Below are 12,336 nucleotides of genomic sequence, written 5' to 3' on the forward strand. Positions count from 1 at the left end.
GTCTGAGATTCTTCAGTCCCTTTTCACCTCTGTGATTATTACTCAGTTCCCAATGAAATGTGGTTACTTCTCCAAAGAACAAATGGAAAGCAATTTGCTGGACCCAATTCTCTATCATGTCCTGTTAACAGGGTTCAAAGTTCCTAAACCAGAGGTCATCTTCAAGTTGGAGCAAGGAGAGGGGCCATGGACATTGGAAGGGGAAGCCCCACATCAGAGCTGTTCAGGTGAGTGGGTGTGACCCAGGCAGATGGGGACACGAAGTAATTTTTTTTTTTCCCTAAGGAAGACGGATGCCTTTAAAATGCTATTACTGCTTAAAGGTTGGAAACTTTAGAAATTGCTTGAGGATAGGTAGCATTGGCCTCTCCGGTGCCAAATTGTTCTCTCCCTTTATTTCTCTTACTGTTATCACCTGTCTTCTTTGCTTGGCTTTCTTCCAGGAGAATTGCCCCAATTCCTATACTCTGGATCATATGCCAGGCTTCCTCACTAGAGGTCTTGCTTTCTTAGATATTCTTTCCTTCCTTCCGTCCCATTTTTATGTGTAATTCCTTAAACCACACCCCAGAGTCTTAGATTCTTATCACATACATTTCAGTTTTACTGGATTTGACTTTTTGAAAATCCATTGGTTGCCTCGCTTCTGTTCTTCCTAGCACTCTCGCACTTTATTCTTTCTTTCGTTCTCACCTTCTCACTCTAAGGTACCAACAAACTCTCATCTACAACCAGCCTCACCTCCCGTTGCTTTTGTAAGTGTCACCTTCAGATTCCTCACTCCTCTCCACCTTCCCATGGCCTAGTACCTCTCTCCCATCTTCTGACTTTATGATCACTATCACTTAGCATTTCTTCTTTTAAAATCCATTTTATTAAGGTAGAATTTACACAAAATGAAATGTATCTATTTTAAGTGGACAGTTTGATGAGTTTTGATAAAGGTATACACCAGTGTAACCACCACCCCTATTGTGATATATACCATTCCTTCACACAGAATGCTCCCTCATGCCCTTTGCAGTCAATACACACAGCCCCAGGCAACCACTGACATGCTTTTTGTCATTCTAGATTAGATGTGTCTTTATTAGGGTTTTATATAAATGGAATAATACCTTACATACTCTTTTGGGTCTGGCTTTATTTGTTCAGCATAATCATTTTGCAATTCATCCATGTTATTAAGTATATCTCTGGTTTATTCCTTTTGAATGACAAATAGTATTTCATGGAATGAATATATTACTATTCGTTAATCTCTACACCTATTGATGGATAGGTGGTTAATATTTGGTTATTATGAATGAAGCTGCAGTGAACATTCTCATATGTCTTTGTGTGAACATACGTTTACATTTTTCTTGGGTAAATACCTAAGATTGGAACTGCTAGGTCATATAATAAGTGTATACTTACCTTTGTAAGAAATTGCCAAACTGTATTCCAAATTGGCTGTACCATTTTACATTCCCAGCAGCAATACATAAGGATTCCTCTTGCTCCACATCCTCGTCAACACTTGTTATCATCAAACTCTTTTATTTTTGCTATTGTAGCAGATGTTATAATTTAAAGTTGCATTTCTCTTATGAGAATAATGATGTTAAGCATCTTTTTATGTGCTTATTGACCATTTGTACATTTTTTGAGGTGAAATATCTACTCAGATATCTTTCTCATTTTTTAATCAGGTTGTTTGTCTTCTTATTAGTGAGTTTTAATATATTTACTGGATACAACTCCTTTGCCAGATATATGTATTGCTAATATTTTGTTCCAATCTGTGGCTTGAAATTTCATTTTCTTTTTGGTGCCCATCAAAGAGCAAACATTTTAATTTTGATGAAGTCCAATTTATCAGCTGTTTTATTGTTAGTACCTTTTGTGATCTGTTTAAGAAATCTTTGCCTACCACAAGGCACACAGATTTTCTCATACTTTCTTCTGTAAGTTTTATCATTTTAACTTTTTCAGTTAGGTCTGTGATTCATTTTTCAATACTGATATCTAATTGTTCCAGAAACATTTGTTGAAGGGGCTTTCCTTTTCCTATTGAATTTCCTTGGTGTGTTTATCAAAATCAATTGACTTTATGTGTATGAGCCTGTATCTGGTCTCTCTTTTCTATTCAATTAATCTATTTGTCTGTCTGCTTTAAAAGATCGGTTTTATTATTATTTAGGTTTGATGAAGCCAACAGATCAGGAGACAACTGCCATTGGAAAGATAGTTTGTTACAGTTCCCAAGAGGCGGGGGCATACCACACCATACAGGGCCATGCATACCACACATGTGGAAGCACCAAGGTCAGTTGGGATCTAGAAGGAGTGAGGGGAAAGCATGGGCCAGAGCCATTATTTAGGTTTTGTGGGAAGGAATGGACTAGGCAAGGTCAGAAGGCTAGGCAGATTTAAGATTGGCTAGTTTGAATAATTCCACTGGGCTCTCGGGTATAGGAACTCTCCCCAGTTGCTTGGTACCTGGCCCTGGGGTGACTAGAGCAGGGGGAGCTCAGTAAAAGAGGCAGTTGTGGGTATGGGCTATGTATTGGCTGCTTTGCATATGAAAGGCATCCTCAAGGTCAGGTTATTTCCTAATCTCTAGAATTAGCTATCACTGGGAGGGGGCAGTCTCTCCAGGATCAGTTAAGCCCCAGATGCCAGAACATCAAGGGTACAGAAAATAAGAAAATATAGTTAATACATTATCCTTTTAGCAAACCCATACTATCTTTATTACTGTAGTTTTTACAGTAAATCTTCAATCAGGTAGTATAAGTCCTTCAACTTTGCTTTTTAAAAATTACTTTGCTCTTCTAGGTCATTTGCATTTTCATATACATTTTATAATCAGTTTGTAATTTTTACAAAAAAGCCTACTGGGATTTTGTTTGGAGTTCAGTTGACTCTGTAGATCAATTTTAGGAGAATTGACATCTTAACAATATTGAGCCTTCTAACCCATGAACATGGCATATTTCTGCAATTATTCAGTTCTTTAATTTCATTTAGCAGAATTGTATAGTCTTCAGCATAGAGGTCATAGGAAACCTTCATTAAGTTTATCCCTAAGTACTTGATGTTTTTGATTCTGTTTTACATGGCATTGTTTTAGTTTTATTTTTTGATTTTCATTGCTAATATAAAGTTTTTTAAATTTTATTTTTAGATTGTTTATTGCTAGTATAATTTGCTAGTGATTGATTTTCGTGCATTAACTTTGTATCCTGAGGCACTGCTAAATCTACCTATTAGTTTTCTTGTAAGTTCCTCAGGATTTTTCATATAAGTAATCATTATCACCTAAAAATAGGGACACTTTTACATCTTCCTTTCCAAACTCATGTTTTAATTTCTTTTCATTATTTTACTGTCTAAGACTTTCAGTTCAATGTTGAATGGAAGGGGTGAATGTGGGCATGTTTGTCTTGGTTCTGATATTGTGGGCAAAAACTTCAGTCTTTCACCATTAAGTTACGATATTAGCTGTAGGTTTTCTGTACCTGCCCTTTAACAGGCTATGTAAGTTCCTTTCTAATCCTAGCTTATTTCATAGTATTTTTTTAAATCATGATTGAGTGTTGAATTTTGTCAAATGCTTTTTCTGCATCTATTGGAGTGATATTATATATATGAGCATTTTTTGTTCTGTTATTATGGTGAATTCATTGATTTTTAAATGTTGAATTAACGTTGTATTTCTGAGATAAATACTAGTTGATTATGACGTATTAGCTTTATTATATGTTGTTGGACTCTACTTACTGATATTTGACTTAAAAGTTTGCATTTTTCATGAGTGATTTTGTTCATGGTTTTCTTTTTTTTCAATGTCTTTGTCATGTTTTGATATTATGGTTATACTGGCTACTAAAATGAGTTATGATGTGTTCCCTTCTCTATTTTCTGAAATACTTTGTGTGAGATTATTATTTCTTTTAATGTTTCATGGAATTAACCAAGGAAGCCATTTGGACCTAGAGTTTTCTTGACAGGAAGGATTTAATGACAAACCTAATATTTTAAATAGACATAGAGCTATTCAGATTTTTTGTTTCATCTTTTGCCAGACATAGTAAGTTGTACTTTTCAAGGAATTTTGTCTATTTCCTCTATGTTGTCCAATTTAATCCTGTTGTGGTCTGAGAGCATACTCTTTATGATTTCAGCATATGGTCTACCTAGGGGAATGTTTTGTGTGTCCCTGCAAAGAATGTATGTTCAGCTGTTGATGGGTACAGTGTTCTATAATCTATAACTCAGGTTGGTTGCATGTTGTTGAAATCTGCTAATGCCTTACTAATTTGTCTTTTACTTGTTCATTCAATTATTTGTAATTTGGGGGGGTTAAAACTGTCAAAGAGATTTTAAAATTTATATGGATATGCGAAAGACCTAGAATGACCAACACAGTCTTGAGAAAGAAGAAAAAGTATGGAGGATTGACACTACCGAATGTTAAGATTTACTTTAAAGCTATAGCAATCTGGACAGTATGGTATTGGTGTAAAGACAGACTAATATATAAATGGAACAGAAGGGAAAGACTAAAAATAGATCCATTAATATACAGACAACTGATTTTTGACAAAGGTGCCAATGTAATTTGAAGGGAGAAATGAAAGTCTTTTCAAATTGTGCTGGAACAAATGGATGTCAGTACTGGGGGAAAAAAATCACACTTTGACCCATACTTCACATCCTATACAAAAATTAACTCAAGTTCTAGTATTATAGAATTGTTTATATTGAAATAACCTGCCAGACAGATAAAAAATTGTTAATCCTGGAAAGCGTATTTTTAAAACTAGCTACTGAGGATGCTGGAGGGTGATCAAAAGAACATTTTTCTGCTCCATCATATTTTGAGTAATTTTGAATTGTGTCCTGAACATTATCAATATTTATGGTAACGTGGTATTCTGTTATATTGTTCTGAAGAATGTCAGTGTTCTTATCACAGCAGGCAATTAACTAGGTTAGATTGACACTGGAAATGCTGTCTCACCTAAGGCGAGTGGCAACTCAGGTGCACTTCAGCCCTGCTTTCAGTTTGCTCTACCCATGTAAAGTTGAGGGGTCAGCCAGAGACTTAGGCAGATTTTATACACAGAATTAGGAATTTGCTTTTTTTGATTCTTTCTTTTTGAGTTGCCCCCTTAATCTCTAGTGGTCCTGGGTACCCAGGCCTTCTTCCCCTGATTCCTCTCGCAAAAGGATTACAAGCTTTTATGAGAATTTTAGCTGCTCCACATTGCTGCTAGGAGTGCAGCTACTCTCAACAGAAACCTAAGAAAAGGGGGAACTCACTACATGCTAGTCACTTCCTCTAACTTTTGACACCCCTCCAAATTGTGCCTGCTTTTGTTTGGTTTTTTATTTTTGTTTGTTTTTCTAGAGATTACATTTACTATCTGTAGAAGGGTCTTTTTCAGAAGCTTACTTCTCCATACTGGAAGTAGAACTCTTACCATTGATTCTTGTACATTGACCTTGTATTCTGAGACTTTGCTAAATTTTGCTTATTAATTCTAGTGGGTCTTTTTGTGAATAAACACCATAAAACTTTCTGCAAACATTATCATGCCTTTCTGTCATTTCCTTTTTGGTCTATATGCTCTTTATTTTTATTTTATCTTGTTCCCAATCTGAAGGCAAAAACTTTCAGTCTTTCACCATTAGGTGTTATTAGCTGTGATTTTTCTTAGATGCTCTTTATTAATTTGTGGCAATTTCTTTCTATTCCTAGTTTGATGAGAGTCTTAAACATGAATTGATGTTGAATTTTCTAAATGCCAAATGCTTTTTATGTATCTATTGAAAAGTGCATTTTATTCTACTAATATGGTGAATTTTTATTGATTTTTAGATGTCAAACTAAACTTACATTCCTGAGATAAACCTTACTTCATCATGGTGTATTATCTTTTTATGTATTTCCTGGTTTGATTCACTAATATTTGATAAGGATCTTAATCTCCATGTCTTTGAGAGAGATTGGTCTTTAGTTTTGTGTGTGGGGGTTCCCTTATAATATCTTTGATTTTGGTATCATGTTAATTCTAGCTTCATAAAATTAGTTTGGAAATTTCATGCCTGCTCTATTTTCTGAAAGACTTTGTGTAAACTTGCTATATTTGCTAGAATTTTTCAGTGTTCACATCTCTTGTGATTTTGTATAAGATTACTTTAAATTTCTTTTTCTTAAATATGTGATAAAATTCACCAGTGAACTCATCTGGGTCATCTGAAGTTTTCTTTGTGGGACTGTCTTTAATTTCAAATTCAGTTTCTTTAATATAGGAATATTCAGGTTTTCTATTTCTTCTTGTTTTAATAATTTGTTCCTTCAAGGAGTTTGTGTATTCCATCTAAGATGTCAACATTTTGGCAGAAGTTTTTTTCATTAATACTTCTGTATTGTCACTTTAATGTCTTGTATCTTCACCAGTGTACCCTCTTTCTCTGAAGTTGATAAAATTTCAATTCAACAGGTATATATATATATATATATAAACCTAATTTTCTATGTACTTCATGACACAGCCTCAAAATATATAGTAAACATTGGCAGTATTAAAAGGGGAAGTAGACAAAATGCACAATCATAGTTGGATATTTTAACATACCTATTTCTCTAACTGTTGTAACAAGCACACAAAAGAATCTCTAAAGAGGTAGAAGCCTAGAACATGATAAACCAATATGATGTAATTGACATACATAGGTTACTACATCCAACAACTACAGAATACACATTCTTTTCAAGTATACATGACACATTCACCAGAATAGACTATTTTGGGATATAAAGCTGTTTGCATCAAATTTCAAAGGATTGAAGTCATAGACTGTATGTTCTCTAACCACTGTTAAATTAAAACTCTGAACAGAAAAACAACTAAAAAAATCTAAATGTTTGAAAAGTAAGCAACACACATCCAAATATCCCATAAATCAAAAAAGATATTACAATGAAAATGTATTGAGTGAAATGATAGTGAAAATATGACACATCAGAACTTGTGGGGCCGGGCGCAGTGGCTCACACCTGTAATCAGTACTTTGGGAGGCTGAGGTGGGTGGATCACCTAAGGCCAGGAGTTTGAGACCAGCCTGGCCAACATGGTGAACCCCATCTCTACTAAAAATACAAAAATTAGCCGGGTGTGGTGGTGGGTGCCTGTAATCCCAGCTACTCGGGAGGCTGAGACAGGAGAATCACTTGAACCCAAGAGGCAGAGGTTGCAGTGAGCCAAGATGGCACCACTGCACTCCAGGCTGGGCAATGAAGTGAGACTCCAAAAAAAAAAAAAAACTTGTGAGATGAAACTAAAGCACTATGATGAAAGTTTCTTATTTTATATCTATCTACCAGAAAATTAAAAAGATTAAAAATTGGCCATCTAAGTTTGCACCTCAGGACATACAAAAGTGAAAACTACCAAAGCCAAAATTTGCTTCTTTGAAAGATTAGTACAATTGATAAATTTAGCAAGATCAGTCAAGGAGGAGAAAGAAAACACATATTATCAATGCCATGAATGAGAAAAGAAACATCATTACAAATCTTACAGGCCTTAAAAGGATACTAAGAAGATATTATGACCAACTTTATCCCCCAACATTTGATAACCAAAATGAAATGAACAGTCTTAGAAAAACAGAAATTACCAGAAATGTCACAAGAAAAAAGGTTAAAATCTTAGTAGTATTTCTATCTATTAAATAAATTGAACTTATAATTTAAAACCTATCCACAAACAAAGCTCTCAACCCACATGGCTTCATTGGTGAACTCTGGTCTTTTAGAGAACAAATAATACCAATATTATTTATGTTCTTTTGAAGGAAATAAAGAGAGAATACTTCATATCTCATTTGATAGTAAATTGAACTATATTAGAATAAAGAATTACTCTTCTTTGAAAGATATCATTAAGAAAGTTAATAGGGAAGCCACAAGCTGGGAGAAGATATTTGCAATACATAAATTTGACAAATGACTTTATATTCAGAATATATAAAGAACTCTCACAAATCAATAGAGAAAAAATAGGTAAAAGACACAGGCACTTGTAAAAAGAGGTATTCAAATGGGCATTATATATATGAGAAGGTGCTAAAGATCATTACTCATCAGAGGAATGTAAATTAAAACCACAATGTGGCAGCCCTACACACATACATACATACAAAAAAAGGGCTAAAATTTAAGACTGACAATTATCAAATGTTGTTGAGTATTTAGAGCAACTGGAATTCACATTCATTGATGATAGGAGTGTAAATTCTTTCAACCACTTTGGAAGATAGGCATTACCTACTAACAGTAAATGTATACCAATTCTGTGGCCCAGTAGTGCCACTCCTAGGCATATATTTAAGAGAAACAAGCAAATATATTCACTAAAAGAAATGTACAAGAATGCTCATACCAGCTTTAGCGTAATTGCTCAAAATTTGAAACCGCTCAAATGTCCATCAGTAGAATAGATGAGCATTATGCTATATTCTTACAATGTGATACTACACAACAATGAAAAGAATGAACTACTGTTACAAGAACTTGGGCGAACCTCAAAAAATTTGTTGAACAAAAGAAGCCAGACATGCAAATGGGTATATGCTATATGATTCAATTTACATAAAGTTCAAGCAACGACAAGCAAAACTAATCTATGATTGTGATAATATTGATGATAAATGATTGGCAATCTATGGTCAGAATGGTGGTTACCGCTGAGAGTCAATTATTGAAAGGGCCACCAGAGAACTTTCTGGGATAATTAAAATGTTTTCTACTTTCATCTGAGTTGTGGTTACATGGGTGTATACATATGAGTATTGGAGTTCAGCTTTATAGCTAAGATCTATACTATATAGCTTTGCATACACTCATTGAGCTTTACAGTTAATATCTACACTTTACTATATAAAGTATATATAAATTATACCTCAATAAAAAATAATTAGCCTGTGAGATTATTCCTCAGGGATGTTTATATAGAATTGGTATTGGTTGATCATTGGAGTATACGTGCAATCCACAAGTGTGCCTATTTTACCACATTTATGCCAACACTCAGCATCGTTCAGATTTCTTATCTTGTGGCCAATATAATGGATGTAAAGTGGTATTGTGTTATCTTCCCCCCTTTCTAGTATCTGCTATCCATTTAGGTTTCCCCTCTGTTAATTGCTTGTTCCTATTTTGTCTCATGTACTTTTCATAGAGACTTTTTTCCAACTAAGATGCACTAGCTAGGGGTACCATTTACTGTCCAGGATATCTGTTCTAATAGTAATTAACTCAAAGGGGTCTTCCATTTGGAACACTTAAGGTTTTTATTTGTATTCTGATGACTTCCATGTTGACACCACTAGGTGCTGTATTATAATTGTGCTCTAGTACTTACTTACCTGCATACCACACAATTCCCATTGAATATTCTACTTTATTCATCCTCACTATGGGAGGAATTGGCGTCATCATTACCCAAATCAGGAATCCTCACATTCCAAATTTTGTCAGATTCTGCTGTTTCTTGTTTCTTCCCTCTTAGCTGTCTTTTCTTACTAATTACTCTGCAATTCCTATTTTTTCTTTTTTAAAGAATACTACTTAGCCTCTCATCTTAGTTCCAGTAACATCACTCCAAAACAGGTCTGTATTTTCTTATGCTTGGATTATTCTGTTCCTAATGGAAGCTGCAGATTCCATTCTTGTTTCTAGTTAATCTTTGAAATGCTACTGATAGATTTCATTACCTAAGACATTGCATTTATCTTTGTCATTAGCTTCATGAAGTAATCTTACAGTTACTCCATATTATATAACACATGACCAATAACTTTTCTCTCAGTGCCATCTATAAGATTACCATTATTCCCAGTTTAAAATTTTATCTGTACAGTTTCCTTAATTTACGCTTACTTCAAATTGTTCGCCTGGTCTTTAATGCCTGTCGTATATGAAGTGTGTCTGTGTATCTGGGCTTTTTATTATTTTGTGCTCTGCCTGTCCAGGTAATAGACATTTTCCTTTTGTGTTCAGGCTTTCATCTATTCCATGAAATGGCTCTTACCTACTCCAGATTTACTACTCCATTATTTATTATTCTTCCCCATTTCTGTTTCCCCATGTCCCAGATGCTTTTGCCCCCAGTAATTTTTGAAAGTCTCTGAAAATAAGAGCTCGTATCTTATTTTCATCATTCAAATGTTGAGCATGAAGAAAATACTTACCAATATTAACTAATGGAATTTGTGGGGGATAAGAATAGAATTTTGCTGTGTTTTAGAGGGATTTCAAAAAATTATACTGAGAGGAATTCAGCAAAGATTGTTATTGGAAAGTAAACACAATGGCACCAAATATTTAAAAGTTTACCCTCTTACACATTGTGTTTCTGTTATAATTAGGAGTCTATTACAGGGATTAGCAAAATGAATAGCATAGAGAGTGCCTGCTTTTGACATTCAGAAGAAAAAACTTGCTAGCAATATGATTAGATTAATTTTCTTTCTTTTCTTTTTTTTTTTTTTTTTTGAGACAGAGTCTTGCTCTGTCGCCCAGGCTGGAGTGCAGTGGCGCAATCTCGGCTCACTGCAAGCTTCGCCTCCCGGGTTCATGCCATTCTCCTGCCTCAGCCTCTCCGAGTAGCTGGAACTACAGGCGCCCGCCACCACGCCCGGCTAATTTTTTGCATTTTTAGTAGAGACGGGGTTTCACCATCTTAGCCAGGATGGTCTCGATCTCCTGACCTCGTGATCCACCCGCCTCGGCCTCCCGAAGTGCTGGGATTACAAGCGTGAGCCACCGCGCCCGGCCTGATTAGATTAATTTTCTAAATAAAAATTCTTAAACTGCTTGATGAAGCACACATACCTTTTTTAATGGCATAAAAGAAAATGCTAAGCAGGCTTAATGGGGAAAGAGGACATGAATATGTCCTTTGATTTGAAAATAAACTGGACTCTTTTGAGGCATCTTTGTGTGTGACAAGTAGAATGTAAGCTCACGTGAGCAGCTCTTTTTTCTAGACTGATGACTCTTCATTTATGTACTGTTCATAGAATCGGGGGCTCAGGAGAGGTATAAAGAGGCTTTTTATTGCAGGAGCAAATGTTTTACGATGAACATTGGTACTAGTGACATAAAAAATAATTGTCTGGTACAGCAAGGGATTTACAATTTAAATAAAGTAAAAAGTAGAACTGCTTCTGAAACCATGCCCAGGAATCCAGTGCTTACTATCTCCAGAATAAATTAAAGCCAGATGTGTGAGCATACAAATGCAACCTAAGAATAGGAGGATGGGATTTTGGATGGGACATGTGTCTGAAGTACAGTATCAAACTGACTAAAAGGGGACAAGTGGATTTGATGACTCAGAGCATTCTCAGTATCTAAAAATCTCTTATTGAAAAAGTCAGTGGTATAATTTATTCATGTTAAAATTATTTATCAATAATCTAGTATGTCTCACGCACTGTACTAGGAATGGAAACATCTGCAATTCCCACTCTGGGCAAGAATAATGTATGAATTATGCTAATGCTAATTTGTAGGAATAGATTGTCAAATACAGTGACTAAAATAGTAAGGAATTGTATTTCCCTCTCATAGGAAACCTCATTGCTCATGATTGTTCAGGAATCCAAGCTCCTTCCAACACGTTACTCCACCATCTCTTAGGATTTTTGTGGGATCTGTGTGCTTGACTCTGTGTTTCTGCCAAGTCCAGGTTTTAGTAAGCAAGAAGGTAGAAGTGCGTGTGGAGAAAACATGCCTATGGTCTCAGTGCTCCCATCTGAAAGTGGCACCATCATTTTCTCTCAAATTCTCTTGATGAGAACATTGTCACATGGCCACACTAATTTCAAAGGAGGCTAAGAAATGCTCTATGACTGGGCATCTGTATGCCTGGATGCTACTCTGTTAAATGCAAAAGAATGGGGAAACAGATTCTAGTGGGTAGCTTTCAGTCTCTACCAGAGATGACTTGTCTTTTCTGCTATTTTTTGTTAGATATATATATAATGTATGTCCAAGAAAACAATTACACCTGGATGTAGAGTTGGAGTATAGACATCTATTTATTGTTTGTATAGGTTAGGATGGCTATGACTACAATATTTTTATAGACATGAATAAATTATTTTTATCACATAAATTTTGGATTTTTGCTGATAAGCAAGATTAGTGAGGATTTAGAATTGAAAATGAGTATAAATACCAGAGCATTTGTCATAAAAGAAAAAACAATTCTGCAATCCCAGCTACTCAGGAAGCTGAGGCAGGAGGATGGCTTGAGGCTAGGGGTTTGA

General features: G+C 35.2%; 1 protein-coding gene across 8 annotated transcripts in view; it reads left to right on the top strand.

The window, feature by feature from the left end:
* LOC129475585 (zinc finger protein 81) overlaps nt 1–12,336 on the top strand; it is a 97,803-nt gene that overhangs the window by 73,169 nt on the left and 12,298 nt on the right. For all 8 annotated transcript variants that reach the window (XM_055267734.2, XM_063634413.1, XM_063634411.1 and 5 more), the window contains one exon: nt 132–227. In XM_055267734.2, coding sequence (XP_055123709.1) covers nt 132–227 — 96 coding nt within the window. The remainder of the gene's footprint in view (nt 1–131; nt 228–12,336) is intronic.

This window comes from Symphalangus syndactylus, chromosome X (genome assembly GCF_028878055.3).
Source record: "Symphalangus syndactylus isolate Jambi chromosome X, NHGRI_mSymSyn1-v2.1_pri, whole genome shotgun sequence".
Classification (NCBI taxonomy): Eukaryota; Metazoa; Chordata; class Mammalia; order Primates; family Hylobatidae; genus Symphalangus; species Symphalangus syndactylus.